This window comes from Eublepharis macularius, chromosome 9 (assembly GCF_028583425.1).
Source record: "Eublepharis macularius isolate TG4126 chromosome 9, MPM_Emac_v1.0, whole genome shotgun sequence".
Classification (NCBI taxonomy): domain Eukaryota; kingdom Metazoa; phylum Chordata; class Lepidosauria; order Squamata; family Eublepharidae; genus Eublepharis; species Eublepharis macularius.
In genome coordinates this window covers 85,709,146-85,727,940 of record NC_072798.1, presented here as the reverse complement: position 1 = coordinate 85,727,940, position 18,795 = coordinate 85,709,146, and the positions used below count along the sequence as shown (strand labels likewise).

Below are 18,795 nucleotides of genomic sequence, written 5' to 3'. Positions count from 1 at the left end.
CAAAACAGGCTGCTTCCATACTTGGCTAGCTCAGCCGGCCAGCAGTTTAGTCTGGCATGGATGGCATCCTACTGGCTCTCATCCCGTCCCATTTCGTTAGTTAAGTAAAATATTTTTGTTTTTATTTATGAAATTTTCATTACAAACATATTCTTGTATTCAGAATGATATAACTAAATAATTAGTAATTCTGTACTACAATTGACTATGAAGCTATATAAAAGCCTAATAATGGCTAACAATATCTATTAAGCTGGAAAAAATATGAGACTTTCAGTGACATCCTAAGCAGTTACTCCAGTCTAAGCCAATTGAAACCAATGGGCTTATACTGGAGTAACTTTGCTTGTGTGTTAAGTGCTGTCAAGTCACCTCTGACCTATGGTGACCCTATGAAGGAAAGACCTCCAAAATGTAAACTGGAGGACTTCCAAGTAAACATGCAAAGGATCTGGTTGGGCAGGGAGGAAAGCGGCTGCACAGCCTGTCCTATGGGGCAAACTGTAGACGCTTATGGACCAGAAGCAATCCCCCAACTCCCTTCAGATCTGCCCCAAACACAACCAGTAGAAAGAACAAGAGTCCAGTAACACCTATAAGACTAACCAAATTTGTGGTCAGGTATGAGCTTTCCTGAGTCACAGCTCACTTCTTCAGATACAGCTAGAACATGAGTCCATCTGTCCTTACATCTTGGCGAGGGGACCGATTTCAGATGGAGACCTAGGCTTCCAGTCTCATTACCAATGCTGATTTCTCCACACCCACCACCCTTCTGCATACCCCACCCTATCCAATCACACCGGCTATTGTTATTTGGCATCTGAAATCACTCCCCTCTACTAGACATAAGGACAGATGGACTCACATTCTGAAGAAGTGATCTGCGACTCGCAAAAGCTCATACCCTACCACAAAATGTGTTAGTCTTAGAGGTGCTATTAGACTCTTGCTCTCTTCTGCTGCTACAGGCAGACTAACACCTCTACCCATCTTGATCTAGCAGTCCCAACCAGACCACTAAACGTAGCCAAACCGATCCCGATCACGCCGCCCTGCGCCGCTGGAACGCGCAGGACCGCCCCGTCGCCCAAGCTGGGCGGGCAGAGCCCAACTCCGCGCCGCCTGCCCATGCGCCTAGCTCTGCACCTTGGGAGTTGTAGTTCGGGGGCGCGGCTCTCCTCCCGCCTGGCCAGGCGAAGCAGGAAGCGGAGCGGGACTACGGCGCCCAGAAGGCGTCGCGGCGCACCCTCCCCACCTATATGAATGACTAATCCAACATGTTGTCGGGCTAATGTGCCGCCAGCATCCGGAGGGCTCCGTTCCCCGTCCTCGGCTCTCCGCCGCCAAACTCTTTCCCGCACCCGGCGCGAGTCCGAGCGGCCCCCGAAGCCCCCGACAGCCGCACAGGCCGGTCGCGGCGGGGCTTGCGAAGTAAGTCCCGGGGCCGGAGGGGGCGCGCTTCATTTCCTGCTCGGTTGGCACCGAGTTGGTCCGAGGGGGACGCTGCCCTTGCGGTGCGTGGCTCGCCGGTCGCCCGGAGGTGGAGGCGGCGGTGGAGCAAGACGAGGCTGGGCGGGGAAGCCCCCGGGACCTTTCTTCAGGGTGCGAGCCGAGGGAAAGGACTGGAGAGCAAAGGGGAGAGTTTCATGTCGCTTGGAGTTCCGCGGCCCACGGTGGGCTCTAGGGAAGAAAGTGGAATAAAACTATTCTGGAGCCCCCTTTCCAACTTCCTCCATACATTCCCTAGCCTGGGAAAAAGTCCCGTGGCACTTTAAAAACTAGCGAATATTTTGTGACATAGGCGGATTTTTTGAGTGGTAAGATGCACAAAGTCGCGCGCTTGGAAAGGTTTAGGTGCTTTCCCCACTTTTTTGGGGGGGGGGGGGAGTTGCAGAGCACTTTTCAAGTAGGATTCCAGGGGCGTGTGGTGTTGGGGAGGCTGGAATTGGAAAGCCTTCCTTAGGGCCTGCTTTGGAGCCAGGCTGCTTAGAAGGACATGCCCCACCGCATGTCGTAAGGACACGTATTTGCTCTTCTCATTATGTTGCCTTCTTTCTTCCACCCGCCCCTTAACAAGTAGCTTAGTTAGTTTGCCAGGTACCAGAAGGGGTGGTTTATGCTGCTGCTGGTGTTCCAGTCACTGGGGATTTCTGAACTTCGTCAGGGGTCAGACGAGTGTGCGTGGTCCAGTGCAGGTTACCACTTACCCTCTAGGCATAATGCTTTTAGCAAGCAGTGTTGCTGCTCATTCATGTGTATTGATGGGCAGTGGTTGGGCTTGTGAGCCATCCGAGAGAGGTTATTGTAGTAGGCAACTTTCATTGGGGGAAAAAATATGGAATCGAGTTTCATTTCTTGTGTTAATAATGTCAGGTTTGCAAAAAGTCTACGGCCTCTGCTAACTTTGCTGTTCGAGGTTATATGGCTTGGATTCTCCAGGACAAGTTTTTGACTGGTAGAAGAGTTTTCTGAAAACGCTGCCCTGTTTTAAGAAACTGTTGTGTAAGACATTTTCAGAATGTTTGTAACATTTGAGGGTAGTGTTTTCCTAGCGAGAGCACGGCTCGAAACAGCTGTAAACAAGGAACTCAACGTGACTCATTGTTTGAGTAGATTGCAGTCCGGAGTGTTCCGAATCCTGGTTTTAACTTCGGTGTGCTATCGTGTCTAAAAGCTGGTCTTTACTATGGGAGCTGTACCCGTAGTACCCCGCGGCTGTACCCCGTATGGTGACTGCACTGCAGACGTGTAGTGGTTCATGACGCAGGTCATGTGATTGTTTGGAGACAGTCCTTTAACGGCAAAGAAGGTCCACAGTGGTGTGAAGAAGCTTGCCCAATCTGCGTAGGGAGTGAATGCGTGCACCGAGGCCTAACCACACGGACCACTTTAAAGCGACTACAGAAGTTCTCTGCCTTGACCTGGATAGCCCAGGTGAGCCTGATCTTGCTAGATCTTAGGGCCAAGCTACAAGTGACGAATGACACTTGAACGGCAAGTGGATTGAGTGGAGGGCAAGTGAACAGGGAGAAATACACTTGCCGTTCAAGTGTCATTCATCACTTGTAGCTTGGCCCTCAGAAGGGTCAACCTTGGTTAGTAATTGGATGGGAGACCTCCAACGAAGGCCAGGGTTGCAGAGGCAGGCACTGGCAAACCACCCCTGTTAGACTCTTGCCATGAACACCCCACCACGGGTTGCCATAACTAGGCTATAACTTGAGGACACTCCACCACCACACAGAAGCTTACAAGGCAGACTAACATATCTTTAACTTGTAATACATTTTTAGAAAAGAGGATTTCCATTTGGGTTTCCGTCATGGGCACTAAACTCCTCAGGACTGACAAGAGGCTTCCATATGGTGGGTGTAATGTCTTAATAGGTCCTGACCGCATGATCCTTATCGGAAATAAATTCCACTGAGTTCAGCAGGGGCCTGTTCTTTAGAGACAGTGCTTAGAACTACACTTGTAAACTGTTTTAGAGTCTATGACTAGTCTTCTAAGTACTCAGAAGTTGTATTTTGTCACTTTATTGTTTCTAATAGCTGAGACTAACTGAACGTTGTGGTTCTAGTAAGCCAAGAAGAGAATGAAACACTATTTACAGCCATTGGACCGAATAGAAACTACAGATGTCTGTGGCTTGTAAGTAGCCAGCGGGTTAGTATGGAGGCCACGTTAACTTTATCTGCCTGACTGCTATCTGGAAACATCTTCAGCGGTTTTTATGCCCTCAACACAAGGGTCACAAGACATTTCAAATTCCTGTGAGTTGGCATCTGATATCCACAGAATTAAAAAAAAAATCAAGATCCTCATAAAGTTCTTTTAATTCTACTTTTGATGGTTGTTGTGGGTTTTCCGGGCTGTATTGCCGTGGTCTTGGCATTGTAGTTCCTGACGTTTCGCCAGCAGCTGCGGCTGGCATCTTCAGAGGTGTAGCACCAAAAGACAGAGACCTTCGGCCGTGAAAGCCTTCGACAGTACATCAAATTCTACTTTTGTTCATTTTCTTGAACAGAATTAATATTAGGCTGCACACAATTTACAAGCCACAGTTTGGCCATTTGTGATATATTGTGTAGGATTCTTCGGCTATCTCTGTGTTACGTTGATTAGTGCGTAATACTAAATATGTCTATTTTGTGTTGTGAACATGGTGTGCTGTATGCAGCAGGGAGCTTCTTTTGAACCGAGGTCCCTGCCGCTGTGAAGGCAATGAAAAACTTTGATATCTGCCTTGACTGTTATGAGATATATCACATCTAGTGTGCGCATTCAGTCTGTCATGTGTGGTCTTCACTCTCCTGCCGTTTACGTCATACATTTATTTAGCAAAGGGCTTAAAGAGCACAGAAAATGAATACATCATGATTGTTCTCAGCTGGAAAGGTCAACTAGATTGATGAGAAATAGGATTCTGTTAGGCCAAGAGCTTGGTCTGATTCTGTCCCGCTTACGCTAGTGCTTGTCACGTACTTGGCATGCACTGGCTTAAAACTGGTGTGACTGGTATGATGACTAAATGGTTGTTTACTTATCCTCACTGACTTGCGTGTCTCAAAAAATAGACTTGAAAGCCAAATCTTCATGGTGTGTTGTATTGTGAGTGTTATTATTAATGCTTATTCATTAGATCAGGGTTCTTCAATGTGGTATCCATGCGCACTGTGTGGCACCCACTAGTAATAATAATAATAACACTCAGTTTATATATCACCCTTCAGGACAACTGAACGACCCCTCAGAACGGTTTACAAAGTGTGTTATTGTTATCCTTACAACAATCACCCTGTTAGGTGGGTGGGGCTGAGAGAGCTCTAAGAGAGCTGTGACTGACCCAAGGTCACCCAGCTGACTTCAAGCGGAGGAGTGGGGAATCAAACCCAGTTCTCCAAATTAGCGTCCTGCCGCTCTTAACCACTACACCAAACTAGTACTCTCCCTGGCCCCCACCAAGCTTGTCAGAAATTGGGCAGAACTGTTGTAAGGCAGGGATTCTTATTGGCTGCCCTCATTGAAATGAAAGGGTTTTCTGTAGCTTCAATACAGCCATTGGAGGATCAGTAGGACTAATAAGCACATGGGATTTTCTTAGGGCCAAGCTACAAATGACACAGGTTGGACACTTGTCAGCTTCCCTCACGTTTTGATGGGAAATGTAGGCATCCTGGTCTTGCAGCTTGGCTCTCTGACTGCTGTCCAATGGACTTTTCAACTGTCACTTGTCCAACATTCTGCCAAGCTGCCTACATTTCCCATCAAAACTTGAGGGAAGCTGACTAGTGTCCAACCTGTGTCATTTGTCACTTGTAGTTTGTCCCTTAGTCTCTGTGTGGTTCCATTCTCCTTTCAGAATTCCCATCTATGTATTCCCACATCTCTGTGCCCTTGGAATTTCCATTTTTTTAAAAATTCTTCGTTCTCTTTCTTCCCCTTCTGTGGTTCCTCTGCAGAATGAGCAGGGAGGTATTGTGTTTGGCCCCTCTTCCTGTGGCAGCCATTTTGGAGTGGCATTCCCCACTCTCTCTCAAACTTCCAGAGGTACCCACGGGCTCAGAAAGATTGGGGACCCCTGCTTTACGTCTTCTGGTAAAATAATGGACACTATTACTAATCTTTTAAAGGTAATAACCATTTAAATGTGCAGTTAAAAATTACCCTGGCCTATTAGATCCCCATATTTGTTTCATGGATATAATCATGTCAAGATTCAGGGTGGGTTGTAGGGCAGGTTACGAACTTATTCACCTGAAAAATTCTGATCTATTTTTGAAGGTTTAAAACAAGGCACCGGAGTTCAGCTGTTTGATTCTGCTGTCATTTGTTCCTGAAAGTGTCCTGGGTGTCTAAACGTAGCACAGTCTCTGGTCATTTCAGATGGTTGTAGGAAGGAGTAGGTGGCAAGTCAAACGTTTCGTTTGCAACAAGTGAGCTGCACCTGCAAGATGATGGATAAAAATAGAACTACATGAACGATACGCTGATTTGGAGGCACTTATTTGAGATCACCCTCATCCATTCTGAGTTCATTAATCCAGAACAACTGTTTTCACCCACTCACCTGAGCCCAGGTAGGAGCTACATTTGCTTTAGCACAATAAAGCTAAATAAAGAACAGTGCATAAAAGTGGGTTCTGCATGCATAGTTCTCCTCTCCGATGCAATAGCTAAAGTCTTTTTTTTTTAATAATATTTTTTATTTTTCAATATCTAACATACAAAACTACTACATACATACATAACCTACAAAACAGTAACTACAAAAGACTACAATAGCACAAGGGATGGGAAGGAAGGGAGAAAAAAGAGAAAGGGGAGGGGGGGGTGGAAAAAAAGGGGAAGGTAACCTACAAACACTAAACACTACGTTTCAATGCTTTCCCTTCATACTGCCACAGTAAAAAAATAGCTTAATAAAATAGTGACGGAGTGGTTGATCATACAAATTACAAATTACAGCTCAAATTAAATCTTTTCCCCTCCCCTGGGCCTCGGGCGCAATTCCCTCTGCGCAGCTACCGCCGGAGCGCTCATTGCCTCCCCCCTCCCTTCAGGCTTCGGATCCTCTTCTTTTTGCTTGGTGTCTGGTCCAAATTCTGGATTTTTATCCACAAAATCCCTTAGCTGATCTTCCGAATTAATCTTGTAAGCTTTATCTTTATAACTAAACCCGATTCCTTCCGGGAGTAGCCATTTGTACTTTATGTCCCGTTCCCTCAAAAGAGCTGCCAACATCTTGTACTTAAATCTTTTCTTCCGCACTAAAAATGGAACGTCCTTCAATATCTTGACTTTATTTCCCAGAAAGTCCAATTCCGCATTGTATGAATTATATAGGATACTGTCCCGGACCCTCCTAGATGAAAACTCGATAACAATCTCGCGAGGCAGCTGCCGCTTCGTTGCATATTTTGAAGATGCCCGACGGACTCCCAAAATGGCGCTTTTCACTTCTTCTTTAGTTGCCCTCGCGGGTGTTGCTAAAAGTTCCGAGGCGAGATCCCATAAATCCTCTTTTTCCTCCTCTTTAACATTCTGGAGACGCAAAATGGCTTGTGTTCGCTCCACTTGCAGTCCGATCAGCTGGTTTTCCACCAACTTTAATTCCCTGTTCGTTGCTCTCGTAAGTGACGCACTTTCCCGGGCAGACTTCTCTGCCCCCCCCCGCTGCTTCTTTAATGGCTTTCACATCGCTTTCAATTAAGCCCACCCTTTGATCTGTTTCATTCAGCTTGTCAACAAAGGGTTTTATGGCTTCCATAACCGCTCTTTTAACCAGTTCTTCAAGCGTCTCGCCCCTCTGCAAGGCCGCCGTAACTGACTTGCCAAGAGAAGGACTCTGCTTTTTCGCTGCCATTTTAGGGGGGGGGGGAACCGCCAATCTTCCGAGACTCTATGAGGGGGGAAAAATCCGAGTCTTCTAACCTTCAGACCCCACCACTCCTCACAACGCTTGTAGTAACAGAAGGGATTCGCTTACTTGCAGGCTTTCGCCTAATCCTGCTCCTTGCCGTTTTCCATGGCCCGGCAGCACACTAGATGCCGCGCTCGTCTGCCGGCCTCCATAGGGACAAACGGGCGATTTACCCCCTGCCTCGATCTGTCAGAGGGCTCTTCCCGGCGCGTCCCGGACTCAGACTCCCTGCCTGAGAGTCTGGGGGCTAACCTTTGCAGATCAGCCGCCCGGCCAGGTGGCTCGGCCGCTTCCTCTCGGACCTGCCGAGAGGAGCGTCCGACATGGCTGCGAAAACGAAACCGAATCGCAATAGCTAAAGTCTTTATGCACAAAGCCTTTTAAAATGAATTCAAAGTTGTGTTGCATTGTTATTTGGGCCAAGGGAGCTGGATTTGGTCTTCCGAGCCTCCTCCCTCCTTGCCAAGCAGCGGATTGGTTAGACTTACTTTTAAAAAACTTGCTGTCTCTGATTTCTTGCTCACTGTCACAGTTCATGTACTTGAGCCACGGTGTAAGCATAACTGTGGACCGAGTGTGCAGTTGGAGAAAATGACATTTAACCACTTTCTAGCTCACCTGATTATCGCTAGTCAGGTACTGTTAAGGTGGAGCTAAACTATATCAATGATCGAACGTATGTACCTTTCTCAATCTGTATTTTAGCTAGAAGAAGCCTTGGGAGCTGCTTTTCTCTCTGGCTGCTCTCAGTTTCTTTTTCTTGTGTTTGTAAAACAACAGAACAGATCTATGTTCAACACCCAAGTTTGACCCTTGGATCAATGACTAGAAATCTAAACTGCATCAGATAGCAGAGCGCGCTTTGCATCTGGAAAGTAAGTTAAGGAGTGGCCTGTTTTAAATACTCTGCTAATAGAATGGAGGCCAGGCATTCTAAAGTCAGAGGGCCTTGTCACAAAGGCAGTCACAACCTGCTACTTCTGCAGATGAGAAGAGCGAGATTTGACAGGATGACCCCAGCTGGCTTGACCTCGGAATGTGGCCCACCTGAGACTTTTAAAACATTTCTTGAGCTGTTCAGTTTTACTTCTGCTATAATTGCAGAAACTGCGGCCTTACGAAGAATTACTGACCAAAGGAAAATAGATACTAATTAAAACTCCAGGGTGTTTTAACTCACTGTTGTTTGTGTCATGTTCAGTATGAGTATGCCAAGTGTGGACCCTCTCGACTCTGATGTTTGATTATGAGGTTGCTACGGCAGTGTTATTGCGTGGCTAAGATTGCAGATGGATGTACAGCCTCGTAGATCATGTGGCCCGCTATTGGAAAAACTGTGACCCAGGCCTATAATTCTTCATTCCTCTTCCATGCTGGGCCTTCCACTCTGTAGGCGAGTCTTCCACTCAGTAGGCCAAATATAAAGCAATTCCATGAACAAGAAGATTGCACTATTGTGGACACTACAGTCCATATAGAGAAGAGATACATGTGCTTTTCATGAAGTAGGTCTCAGATTGTTTCCCTGTAATCTTCAACCGAGGTCTTTCTGTTGAACTCGGGCACCCTATCTGCTAGCACTACTGGCTTTTATGTACCATGCTGCTCTTTCATCGTGGAGGCTGAAGTCATACTTTGATTGGTATTTCTAGAACGAAAGGCATTTGATTTAACAAGGCTAGCAGCCCTTCAGTGTCATGAGAATGAAACATTGGGGTTCGTGGATATATGCACCTGCAGTGTCCTCAAAAGGCTGCATTCAGAATTATGTGTGAAATTAACTTCAACTTGACGCTGACCTGCATAAAACTAGTAGCATAGTTCAGTTTTTCAAAAGTAACCTCTGTAAGTTTATGGACCCAGTAGCCATCTATCGGGTTTTGTCTGTGGAGGAAACAGTGAATAAAAAATGTATTTTAAACTAAATACCTTTCGATGGTTGTTGTGGATTTTCCGGGCTGTATTGCTGTGGTCTTGGCATTGTAGTTCCTGACGTTTCGCCAGCAGCTGTGGCTGGCCTCTTCAGAGGGGTAGCACCGAAAGACAGAGATCTCTCAGTGTCACTCTGTCTTTCGGTGCTACCCCTCTGAAGAGGCCAGCCACAGCTGCTGGCGAAACGTCAGGAACTACAATGCCAAGACCACGGCTATACAGCCCGGAAAATCCACAACAACCATCGTTCTCCAGCCGTGAAAGCCTTCAACAATACATAAATACCTTTCCTTTTAAAAAAAAATGCACCAAAATGTTGAACATCTTCTCGAGGTATAACCAACTGTTACCTATTAAATAACAATTGCTGTTTCATACAGTAACCTGTGGATTTTTACCCCCATACACATGCACACACATATATATTTAGGAGAAGTGGTTCCTCAGTAGCTTCTGCCAGTGATGACCTAGGCGCGGTGCTTCACTGGTGTTCCCGAATTCGTAGGTCCCATTTCCAGTAGATGGACGCTGTAATTGTCTTATTTCTGAGAAAGTTCCTCTGATTCATGCAGGAGTCACCACTGTGACTGGTTCCTCGCCAGGCGACTCTCTGACATGGCTCTTTGCGGCAATTCCTACTTTTACTATCTTCCCGTGACTATGTAACCCTATCACTCTGCAAGTGAGTAGCAGGTCAGACACATTGCTGCCGTGTGAAGCCTTGGTTCAGATGCACCACTAAGCTTCTGCATCTAAATCTTTTGAATAAGGTTTGGGTAAGAGGATATTGAACATCAATCTGACATCTTCAGTGCATCCACACCTGCAGTGCTGCTAAACATCAAAAGCACTTTTGAGCTGGCCGTGTACTTGGCCTCTGTGGAAGTATATAGTTTCGGAAGGGCGTTCGCGCTAGCCAGGTGTTCCGCTCTTCCATCTGCGGTTATCAAAGGCAGGTATAATAAAATCCCACGCCTACAAAGGTTGTGCTCATGCCTCCCAGGAGAGGTCGAGTCTGTAGAGCATATGTTTTTTAGCTTCCCATTTTATAGGGAGGCTCGTCTTAGATTTATTACTCCAGTATTTGATATGATCCCTGGTCATATATCTTATCAATAAAGCAAGGCTTCACTGGTTTTTACCTGATAATCTTACGATTGCATGTCAAGCGGCTAAATTCTGTGCACTGATTCTTAAAACTATGGGATTTGCATCTCAAAAGCTGTTAAAATCAATCTCTTCTTTTAAACTGTATTTTTTTTCTGATTGATCTGTATGCTGGTCTTAGGACCGTAATAAACATAAACAAACATACCGTTTGGGTAGCTCAAAGATGTCAAACCAAAAATCTCTCCTGTTCCGTGGCTTCAGAAAGTAATATTCTTTTCAAGCTTCAGAGATGGGTTTAATGATAGTGGAACATGTAGAATACAACATCATAATAGAAACTCCGTTTGTAATAGAAAAAGTAACTAGATTAGTCATTCCAGGCAGTCGAGGAATATTAAAGTGATGTGTGTAGTAGATGTAATAGCTTGTTGAAGCGTAGCATTGGAATCGTGTATCCTTCACTGGAGAGCATATGGTTTTAGTACTTGCGGAAGATGAAATTGGTAGTATTAAGTGTATCTTATTTTGTTACGGACAATGGCCTGAACAAATAAACCACAACAAATTAAAAGAGGAAAAGAATTACTTATTATAATGTCAATTCTTGGATCATTAACAATTTATAATGTCTGTGTGCTGCCATGGAGGCAACAGAGTTAATTTTGTCAACAGGATTTTGGTTGTAGCTTTCTAATAGGAATTTATTTTTGTTGTTGTTGTTGGAAACTGGCTCAAGTATTAAATGTTTTTTACAAAAGACAATACAACAATAGTGAGGCCAGTTCCTTGAGTGTGTAAGGACCAGTTCACGCAAGCAGGAGAATGAGGTGGCAGAATGGACTGTACCACTTCAGACTTGCCGGTAGGAGATTCCAGTTTCTTCAGACAGAAAACTTCATAGAATTTTTTTTTTAAATGCCTTGGCAAGAAGAGTGAGTCTATCCTCTCTCTCTGTTTGCTGGTCTGGTTTTCTTTTTGCAATATTTAGTGTAACTAAACATTCAAAACCTTCATATGCTGTTCGAAGTGGTGAAGTCCTTTCAGCCACCTTGGGTCTCAACTATCCTCCTGCATGTGTGAAACAGGATGGAGCGAAAATGTGGAACTTCACACAGTGATTGTTATAGGAGAGCATCAGCTGAAAGTGAAGTGGAAAGAATTTTCGATCATCTTTCGTATTCATGAATAAATTTGAACTTCTAGAACCGAGGTGCTTACCTTGATTTCCTTCAGCTCTGCGGTATCTCTTTAATTCTTTTTTAAAGCAAGCTTTGGCTATATCCCGCTGAAGAAGTATGCCTGAGAAAATCCAAGTGATTGAATTTAGGGCTCAATGGACACGTCTGGAAAACGCAGTGGAAAGAGTTGCCAGAGAGATAAGTCTGGATATGTTTTGCAGAACCCAGGTGCAAGGGAGTTCATGGGAATATGAAGGCCAAGGGCCCGAGAGGTTTGCCTCCTGCACTCCACCTGGTTAAGAATCAGTGGGGCTCTGGTGGGTGCCATCACTCGGCTGCAGAGAGCCACGTTCAGATGTTCTAGCAATGCCCTAACTAGTTCTTAGAATCGCCCGTGTTGCAGATCAATATGGAATAAAAATGGAGTTTCTAAGTTTGCTCTTTGCCCCTAGATCAGCAGTCAGAGACGGTTGCTGGCCCTTGGCTATCTTGTTCTGGGACTAGACTGGAAAGCTAGTCCCTGGTGTTTGGTTCTGTTTGGACTTTGCCAAGTGACTTTACAAGGTAACACCTGGTTTATCAGACAGATGATCCTGCTGAGCAATTTAGTGATTTTAGTTAAGCAGGCTTTATTATTTTACTATCCTGCTTTTGCACGTATGTGATCTTTTTACACAATTCTTCATAGATATATTCAACTTTATTCTTGGGTGGTGTTATTGGGTTTTGAACTTCAGTCTGAATCCCGCACTTTGGTCTATTTGACCCAGCTGCCAGTTAACTGTTTAGGTGGAAGTCAGCTGGCAAGGGGTCTACCTTGCAGGGCTGACTTCTTGATTAACACCTGGTACCACTGGAGACTTTATTTCCTTGGTCTCAGAGCTTAGGGTTAGTTGGAGAAAATTGGTGGCAGTGGTCTACCCTGGGGTGTAAGGGTCTCTTGTCCCTCTCAAGTATGTTTTGTTTCCCCTCTCAAGTGTGTTTTGGTCAACCCCTGGGGACCTAGGGGTTGGTGAAAGATTGAAGTTGTTAACCGAGAGTTCTTTTTCATACTGGTTTCAGTCATCTGCTTTCACTGACAGTTTAGACCAATGTTTGGTTTGCTATATCAGCATTTGCTTCTCAGAGGACAGCCAAGTAAAGGATATGGCCAATATCAAAGAAGAAACCTCAAAGGCCAAAAAGAATAAACTGATATTAAGAATTTTTAAAATTTTAAATGTATTTTTGAATTTCAAAGTGCTAAAGTGTCAACATGCAATTTCTAATAATTAATACACATAAATATCAATAGATCATCCCATAAATATCTAATAAATATCCAAATATGCGATTATGTACAAATACAATCAGGAATCCAACCGGTAAAGTTCCATCCTATTACAATAATGCAAGTCTTCCAGAGAGATGCTCTGTGATGTAATTCTATTTGCTTGTTCCTTTATAGGTGTTCAGATGGAGTGATTTATGTATAATTAAGAGCCTTTGAATTTGCCGAAATGGAATAACAAGCTGGCAGTACCCATCAGGCTCTTGAGCTCATGCTTAGCCATCTACTATAACCATTGGACTGCATTGTCCTTTGAAGAAAACTCCATTTGAATACCTATAAAGGAACAAGCAAATAGAATTACATCACGGAGTACATCTCTGGAAGACTTGCATGATCGTCATAGGATGGAACTTTACCGGTTGAACTCTTGATTGTATTTGTACATAATTGTATATTTGGATATTTATTGGATATTTGTGAGATGATCTATTGATATTTATGTGTATTAATTATTAGAAATTGCATGTTGACACTTTACACTTTGAAATTCAAAACTACATTTAAAATTTTAAAAATTCTTAATATCAATTTATTCCTTTTGACCTTTGAGGTTTCTTCTTTGATATTTGTTGTTTCTGACTTGGAGGAGCCTTCTTGTCTAAGTAAAGGATGGGGAGCAAAACTTGAGTTTTTCATGCAATGCTGATTCAGACTCCAGTCTTGTTCTGTCTACACTGGCTCCCAATTTGTTTCCAAGCCCAATTTAGGGTACTGCTATTGACCTTTAAAACCCTATACAGCATGCTGCCAGCATATCTTCTCCCATGTGAACCTACCTGTCCACTCTGGTCATCTGATCACTCTGGTCTTTGGAGGTTTTTAAGCAGAAGCCAGATGGCCATCGGACAGCAATGCTGATTCTGTGAACCTGGGCAGATCATGAGAGGGAGGGCAGGAAGGGTTTCTTCAGTGCTTAGTTCTCGGGGGCCCTTCTTACATGGCCAAGGTCATGCCAATGACCACCTTGGGGTCAGGAAGCAATTTCCCCCAGGCCGGTTTGGCTGGGGATCGTGATGGTATTCTGCTATCTTCTGGGCATGGAGCAGGGGTCAGTGGGTGTGTGGTGGGGAGGGAGAGGTAGTTGTGAATTTCCTGCATTGTGCAGGGGGTTGACTAGATGACCCTAGAGGTCCCTTCCAACCCTATGATTCTATGATCTTTGGAGGCCCTGCTTCAGGTGCCCCTGCCATCTGAGACTAGCTGGATGGTAACCTGAGAAAAGGACCTTCACAGTGGTGCCAAAACTTTGAAACTCCCTCCTTGGGGAGATGCATCTGTTTCCCTCTGTTGTTGATGTTTTTAATTTTGGAATGCTTTAAATGTTTACTGTTCACTGCCTTAGGACCCTATTCGAGTGGAAAGGCGGCATAGAAATGCTTTAAATAAATAAAAGCTGTAACCGTGCAAGACTTTCTGTCTGTATAATGTACTTTTTCACTATAAAATTCGTTTTCTGATTTCAACTTTTATTTCATCCTCTTTCATTTGGCAAAACGTAAAATGCATTGAAATCTGGGAGTGGATGTCTGTCTGAAAAAAACACATAGGTGTTCAATGCTGTCTTGATGAATATTTCTTCCTTTTCTTCTGCCCCAGTTAAACGGCAGGCCGAACATTTCAGTAGTGCTTCGCTAGACGATCTTGTAGTGCTGGCCCTAGTAATGGTCACAAGCATGCTTACCAGAGAGATCTTGATCTAGTCTGTTGGTTCAGCCTGTGTGGGGGAAAAGTAATCAAAGAAGAATTCTCAGAATTGGACGAACATAAGGAAGCGAGAAGTTTCCATTTGTCTTACAACAGTTTGTTCCCACCAACTGGAACAGCATCATCTTGCCTCTGCTACTTTAGAACAGCAACCACTAGTTCTTTTTTTAAAAAAATAAATGCTTTAATCTTTGCCAGTTTTTCACCCTTGGGTGTTTCATATTCTCCCTACTGTTTCACAGGTTATCTTTGACTGTTGAAAGGACGTTCCAGCGATGCAGGGTGACCAGTCTCGGGAGGTAAATTTTTGAGAGCAGCAACATCCAAAGTAGCTAGTATTGTCTGTTTGGGTTCAGCAACATTTCTAAAGAGTTGTAGAAATAAAAAACCAAAGCATGCCATAGCACCCCAGAGAGAAAACTGGTTTAGGGCAGTTTTATGGGCAACAACTACAGTTGTCAGATTTGTGTGGGAGCGTGGCTGCCTGCTTTATCCCAGCCATTACTTCATTCCCAGTATAGAACTGGTTCTGAGCCTTCAGGCCTATGTTCACGCACTCCTCCTATGTACCGTCCTGTTCTCTCAGCTATCAAAAGTGTGGGTGGAAATTCTCTACTCAGCATTTTCTTGCTAGTGTCATCTGCTTGAATTTTGAGAAACCTACAGTGACAGGGAGAGGACAGAGATTTACCTCAGCAGTACAGGAGCCAATCTGAACCATCAGATAAGAGCTGGGCATGAAGGGAAAGAAAGGTTAAGATCTGACAAGTGGGGTTTTACATAGAGCCGAACTACACAAGACGAATTACACGAGTTTGAGAGAGTGTCAAGCTTCTGAGTAGACCTGCTGAGGATTTCTCTCTCAGAGGTTGGAAGCTGGATGTGAGAGGAAAGGGTTAATTTAACTGAAGGGTGTATTAAAGATCTGAGGAGATCTTCAGCTGTGTTGATCCATGGTGGAACAGCAGGATTTGGGTCTAATGACACCTTAGAGACTAAAAAGATTTTCAGGGTATCTGATGAAGGGAGCTTTGACTCTCAAAAGCGTATACCTTGAAAATCTTGTTGGTCTCTAAGGTGCCACTGGACTCAAATCCTGCCCATCTGTGGAGATATCAGATCATTGGTAGCAAGCAAGCAAGCCTAGAATATACGATATTAAATACAGAAATGAGTCCATACAGAATGAGATTAAAATTACTGATAGGAGCAGGGCAACAGTGCAGCAAAACCAGTATAGAATATTACTTGTCAGGGCGTATAGCCATGGCACTGTAGAGAAACTTTGCTACTATTTCAGTTATTTCCCCATCTGGGTTGTCAAGCAGAAACTGAACCTTAAAATCATCAGAAAACTCTGCAAGTTGGGCTAATATAGGATGTAGAAGATCCCGGCATAGCGCCAGATAAAAAGAGCACTGGAGAAGAACATGGGAAACAGTTTCAACACAGCCCATCAAACAAGTCAACACCTGCTATAATAAGGAATCCCATGGAATCTACCAGATAAAATGGCTGAAGGAAGAACATTAAATCTGGTCAGAGAAAAGGCTCTACGTAAATTGGGAGCCAGGAGTTACTACTGGGAGACTTACATTAGGGACAATCCCCAAGTTTAGGGGAGAACAAGTTCTATTCAGATCATTGGTAAAGTTCCCCTGTCTTGATAACGGAGTGTAAAAACACATGCCTATATTTCAGAAATGTTTGCTGAGTTGGTGTAAAACTAAGTTGGCAGCAGCCTGCCATGTCGTCTTGGTCAGGTTTCTTCATTATCACTCGATTATCAATCCGGGCTTGGGTTCTACCAAGATTCTTCCCCTCATACCTTTTTAATTCCCGCTGGGAGCAGCAGTGCAATTTGATAAGTGGGCAGACAGTCCTTTGGAGTGGTGTGTGGCTCCCAAGAAACCATCAAACCTTCTGTCATATGGCATTTGAGGTATAAGATGGTTGTGCATCTAGAAAGAGTACTCTTATTCACTTGGCTGTTAAGAGTACTTTCCTTATGGCAAAAGAAGGTCTCAGAAGATTGAACTCTCTCACCCTATGTTCACCAGAGAATGTTCTGGTGATCCCTGGCCCCAAAGAGATTCGTCTCACTTCAACTAGGGCCAGGGGTTTTTCGGTCCTGGCACCCACCTGGGCCAAACTCTGTCTTTGGAGATCCAAACCCAGTGGGAATTACTATTGTTCCGTCAGGCTTGTAAGTAAGAGATGTTCCAACAGGCTTATGGGGATTGAGGTGAGCGAGTTCTCCAACCGGCCTCCACTAGTTGGGGAGGGTCATGTGCCCTCCCGTTCTAGGTTGCCAACAGGTGGATGGTCACCGTGCCCCACGGGCCCTGATATTTGGAGAATGGGGGCGCACTGTGTGCGCTGTATTATGATGATGTAAAACACAGTGTAATTGCTACCATTTTTTTTACCATGTTGTACTCCGCTCTGAGCCTGCTCTGCGGGGAGAGTGGACTAAAAGTCCAATAAAATAATTAAAAAACAATGATAATACCCAAAGCCTACAATGTCCTTCCATCAAAGCCCACACGTCTGTCAAGGCAGTCTGCACCATATAACGCAAAGAAGCAGGACGTAACAAAGGAATCCAGTGAGAGCACTAAACTGTCCCCAGCAAAGGAAGCCGCAGATAAAAAGCACAAAGCCCGCCTAGTGTTGAGCTCCTCCTCCTCCTTTGATAGCCATGTGCCTGTATATAACCGAATCAAGTCTCTCACATCTGATTTAAATTTCACTGGTGTTTTAAAATGCTTAATTGTGCTTTTGCCCATTATCCTCTGATGGGGTCCCCAAACTTTTGGAGCCTGCAAGTATTTGGAATTTTGAAAGGGGATGGTGAGCGCCACACCAGAACAGCTGCCCCAGGAAGCAGTGTCAGAAGTTATACTTCGCTTTGCAAAGGAAGGGAATAAAAGAAACGAAGGAAAGCACATCAGAAGGAAGGAAGAAAGAGCAGGGGAAATAAAAAGGAAAGCCTAACGGGGGAATTGAACCGTAAGGCAGGATGCTCACTAGTCCTTCTGATCCTCCAGTCGCTGCAGCTGGTATTGCAGCCGTGGAAAACCTTTTCATTTGAATAATGGCAGCCAATAACAAGCCCTGCCTTACAGCGCCCCCGCCCACTTTCTGAACAGTTCAGCTGCCACTGGGGAAAGTACTGGTGGGCACTGTGCTCTCCTCAGGCCCCACACTGGGGAACCCTGCTGTATGAAGAATATTTATTTAGAAATTTATCCCCCACTTTTCTCTCCGGTGGGAGAACCAAAAGCAGCATGCATTATTATTTCCCCCTCTTTCATTTTATCCTCACAAATACAACCCTGTGAGGTAGGTTAGTCTGAGAGAGAGTGAGATCACCCAGCAAATTTTCATGGCAGAGTGGGGTCAAATACAACCCCCTCTGATAAAACCTGATCTTAATCCTGCACTCTAGCATGTGCTTGGATTCCCTCTGAGGAAGATTTCCAAGGTTGACAGAGATCAGGTGCCTGCTTTGAAGGTGGTGCTGGCTGTTCTTAGGGGAGGGGAGCTTCATGAGCCCACAGCCTTCGTGTATATGTACACACATAATGTCACTTCCTGTGTGCGTTCGCTCTGTGCAGATGGCTCAGTGATTGCTGGGGAGGGGGGCCTGTTCTCCCTCCCTGCATGGTGAGTCAACATGCAGGTGTGTTATCTGCACAGAGCTCCAGAGATACTTCTGTAGGACAGATTTCCAGAGTGAAAGATGTTGTAAAAGCTGCGTGCAACTTGACTTTTATCACTTTCTGTGTTAAATTTATCAGCTCCTGGTTTGTTTGTGTATTTGTGAATTGATTAGTATGAAGAATGCAAAAAAAAAGATTAAAATGCCTTCCCCACCCCATTTTTTGTGTTTTATTATTCCTCACAGGCTGCCGAAGAACGAGCATCTTCAGCTGATGTCCAAGGAGATGAATCAAAAGATGCTTCAGACACAGCACCAAATATCTGTATGTCCTTAAATATTTGTATGTTCTTAACCTGGTTGTTTAAAAGTTACAGTTTTACAGAGTATAACAAAGAGTCTTTTGGTTGAAAGTAGTTAGTGATTTTAATGAAAGACATTTGTTTAT

General features: G+C 44.5%; 1 protein-coding gene across 2 annotated transcripts in view; it reads left to right on the top strand.

The window, feature by feature from the left end:
• The first annotated feature begins 1,282 nt into the window (after positions 1-1,282).
• The window catches only part of TRABD (TraB domain containing), a 39,082-nt gene continuing 21,569 nt past the window's right edge, over positions 1,283-18,795 (top strand). For both annotated transcript variants that reach the window (XM_054989000.1, XM_054989001.1), the window contains exons 1-3: positions 1,283-1,434; positions 14,926-14,982; positions 18,594-18,672. In XM_054989000.1, coding sequence (XP_054844975.1) covers positions 14,959-14,982; positions 18,594-18,672 — 103 coding nt within the window. In that variant the 5' untranslated portion in view covers positions 1,283-1,434; positions 14,926-14,958. The remainder of the gene's footprint in view (positions 1,435-14,925; positions 14,983-18,593; positions 18,673-18,795) is intronic.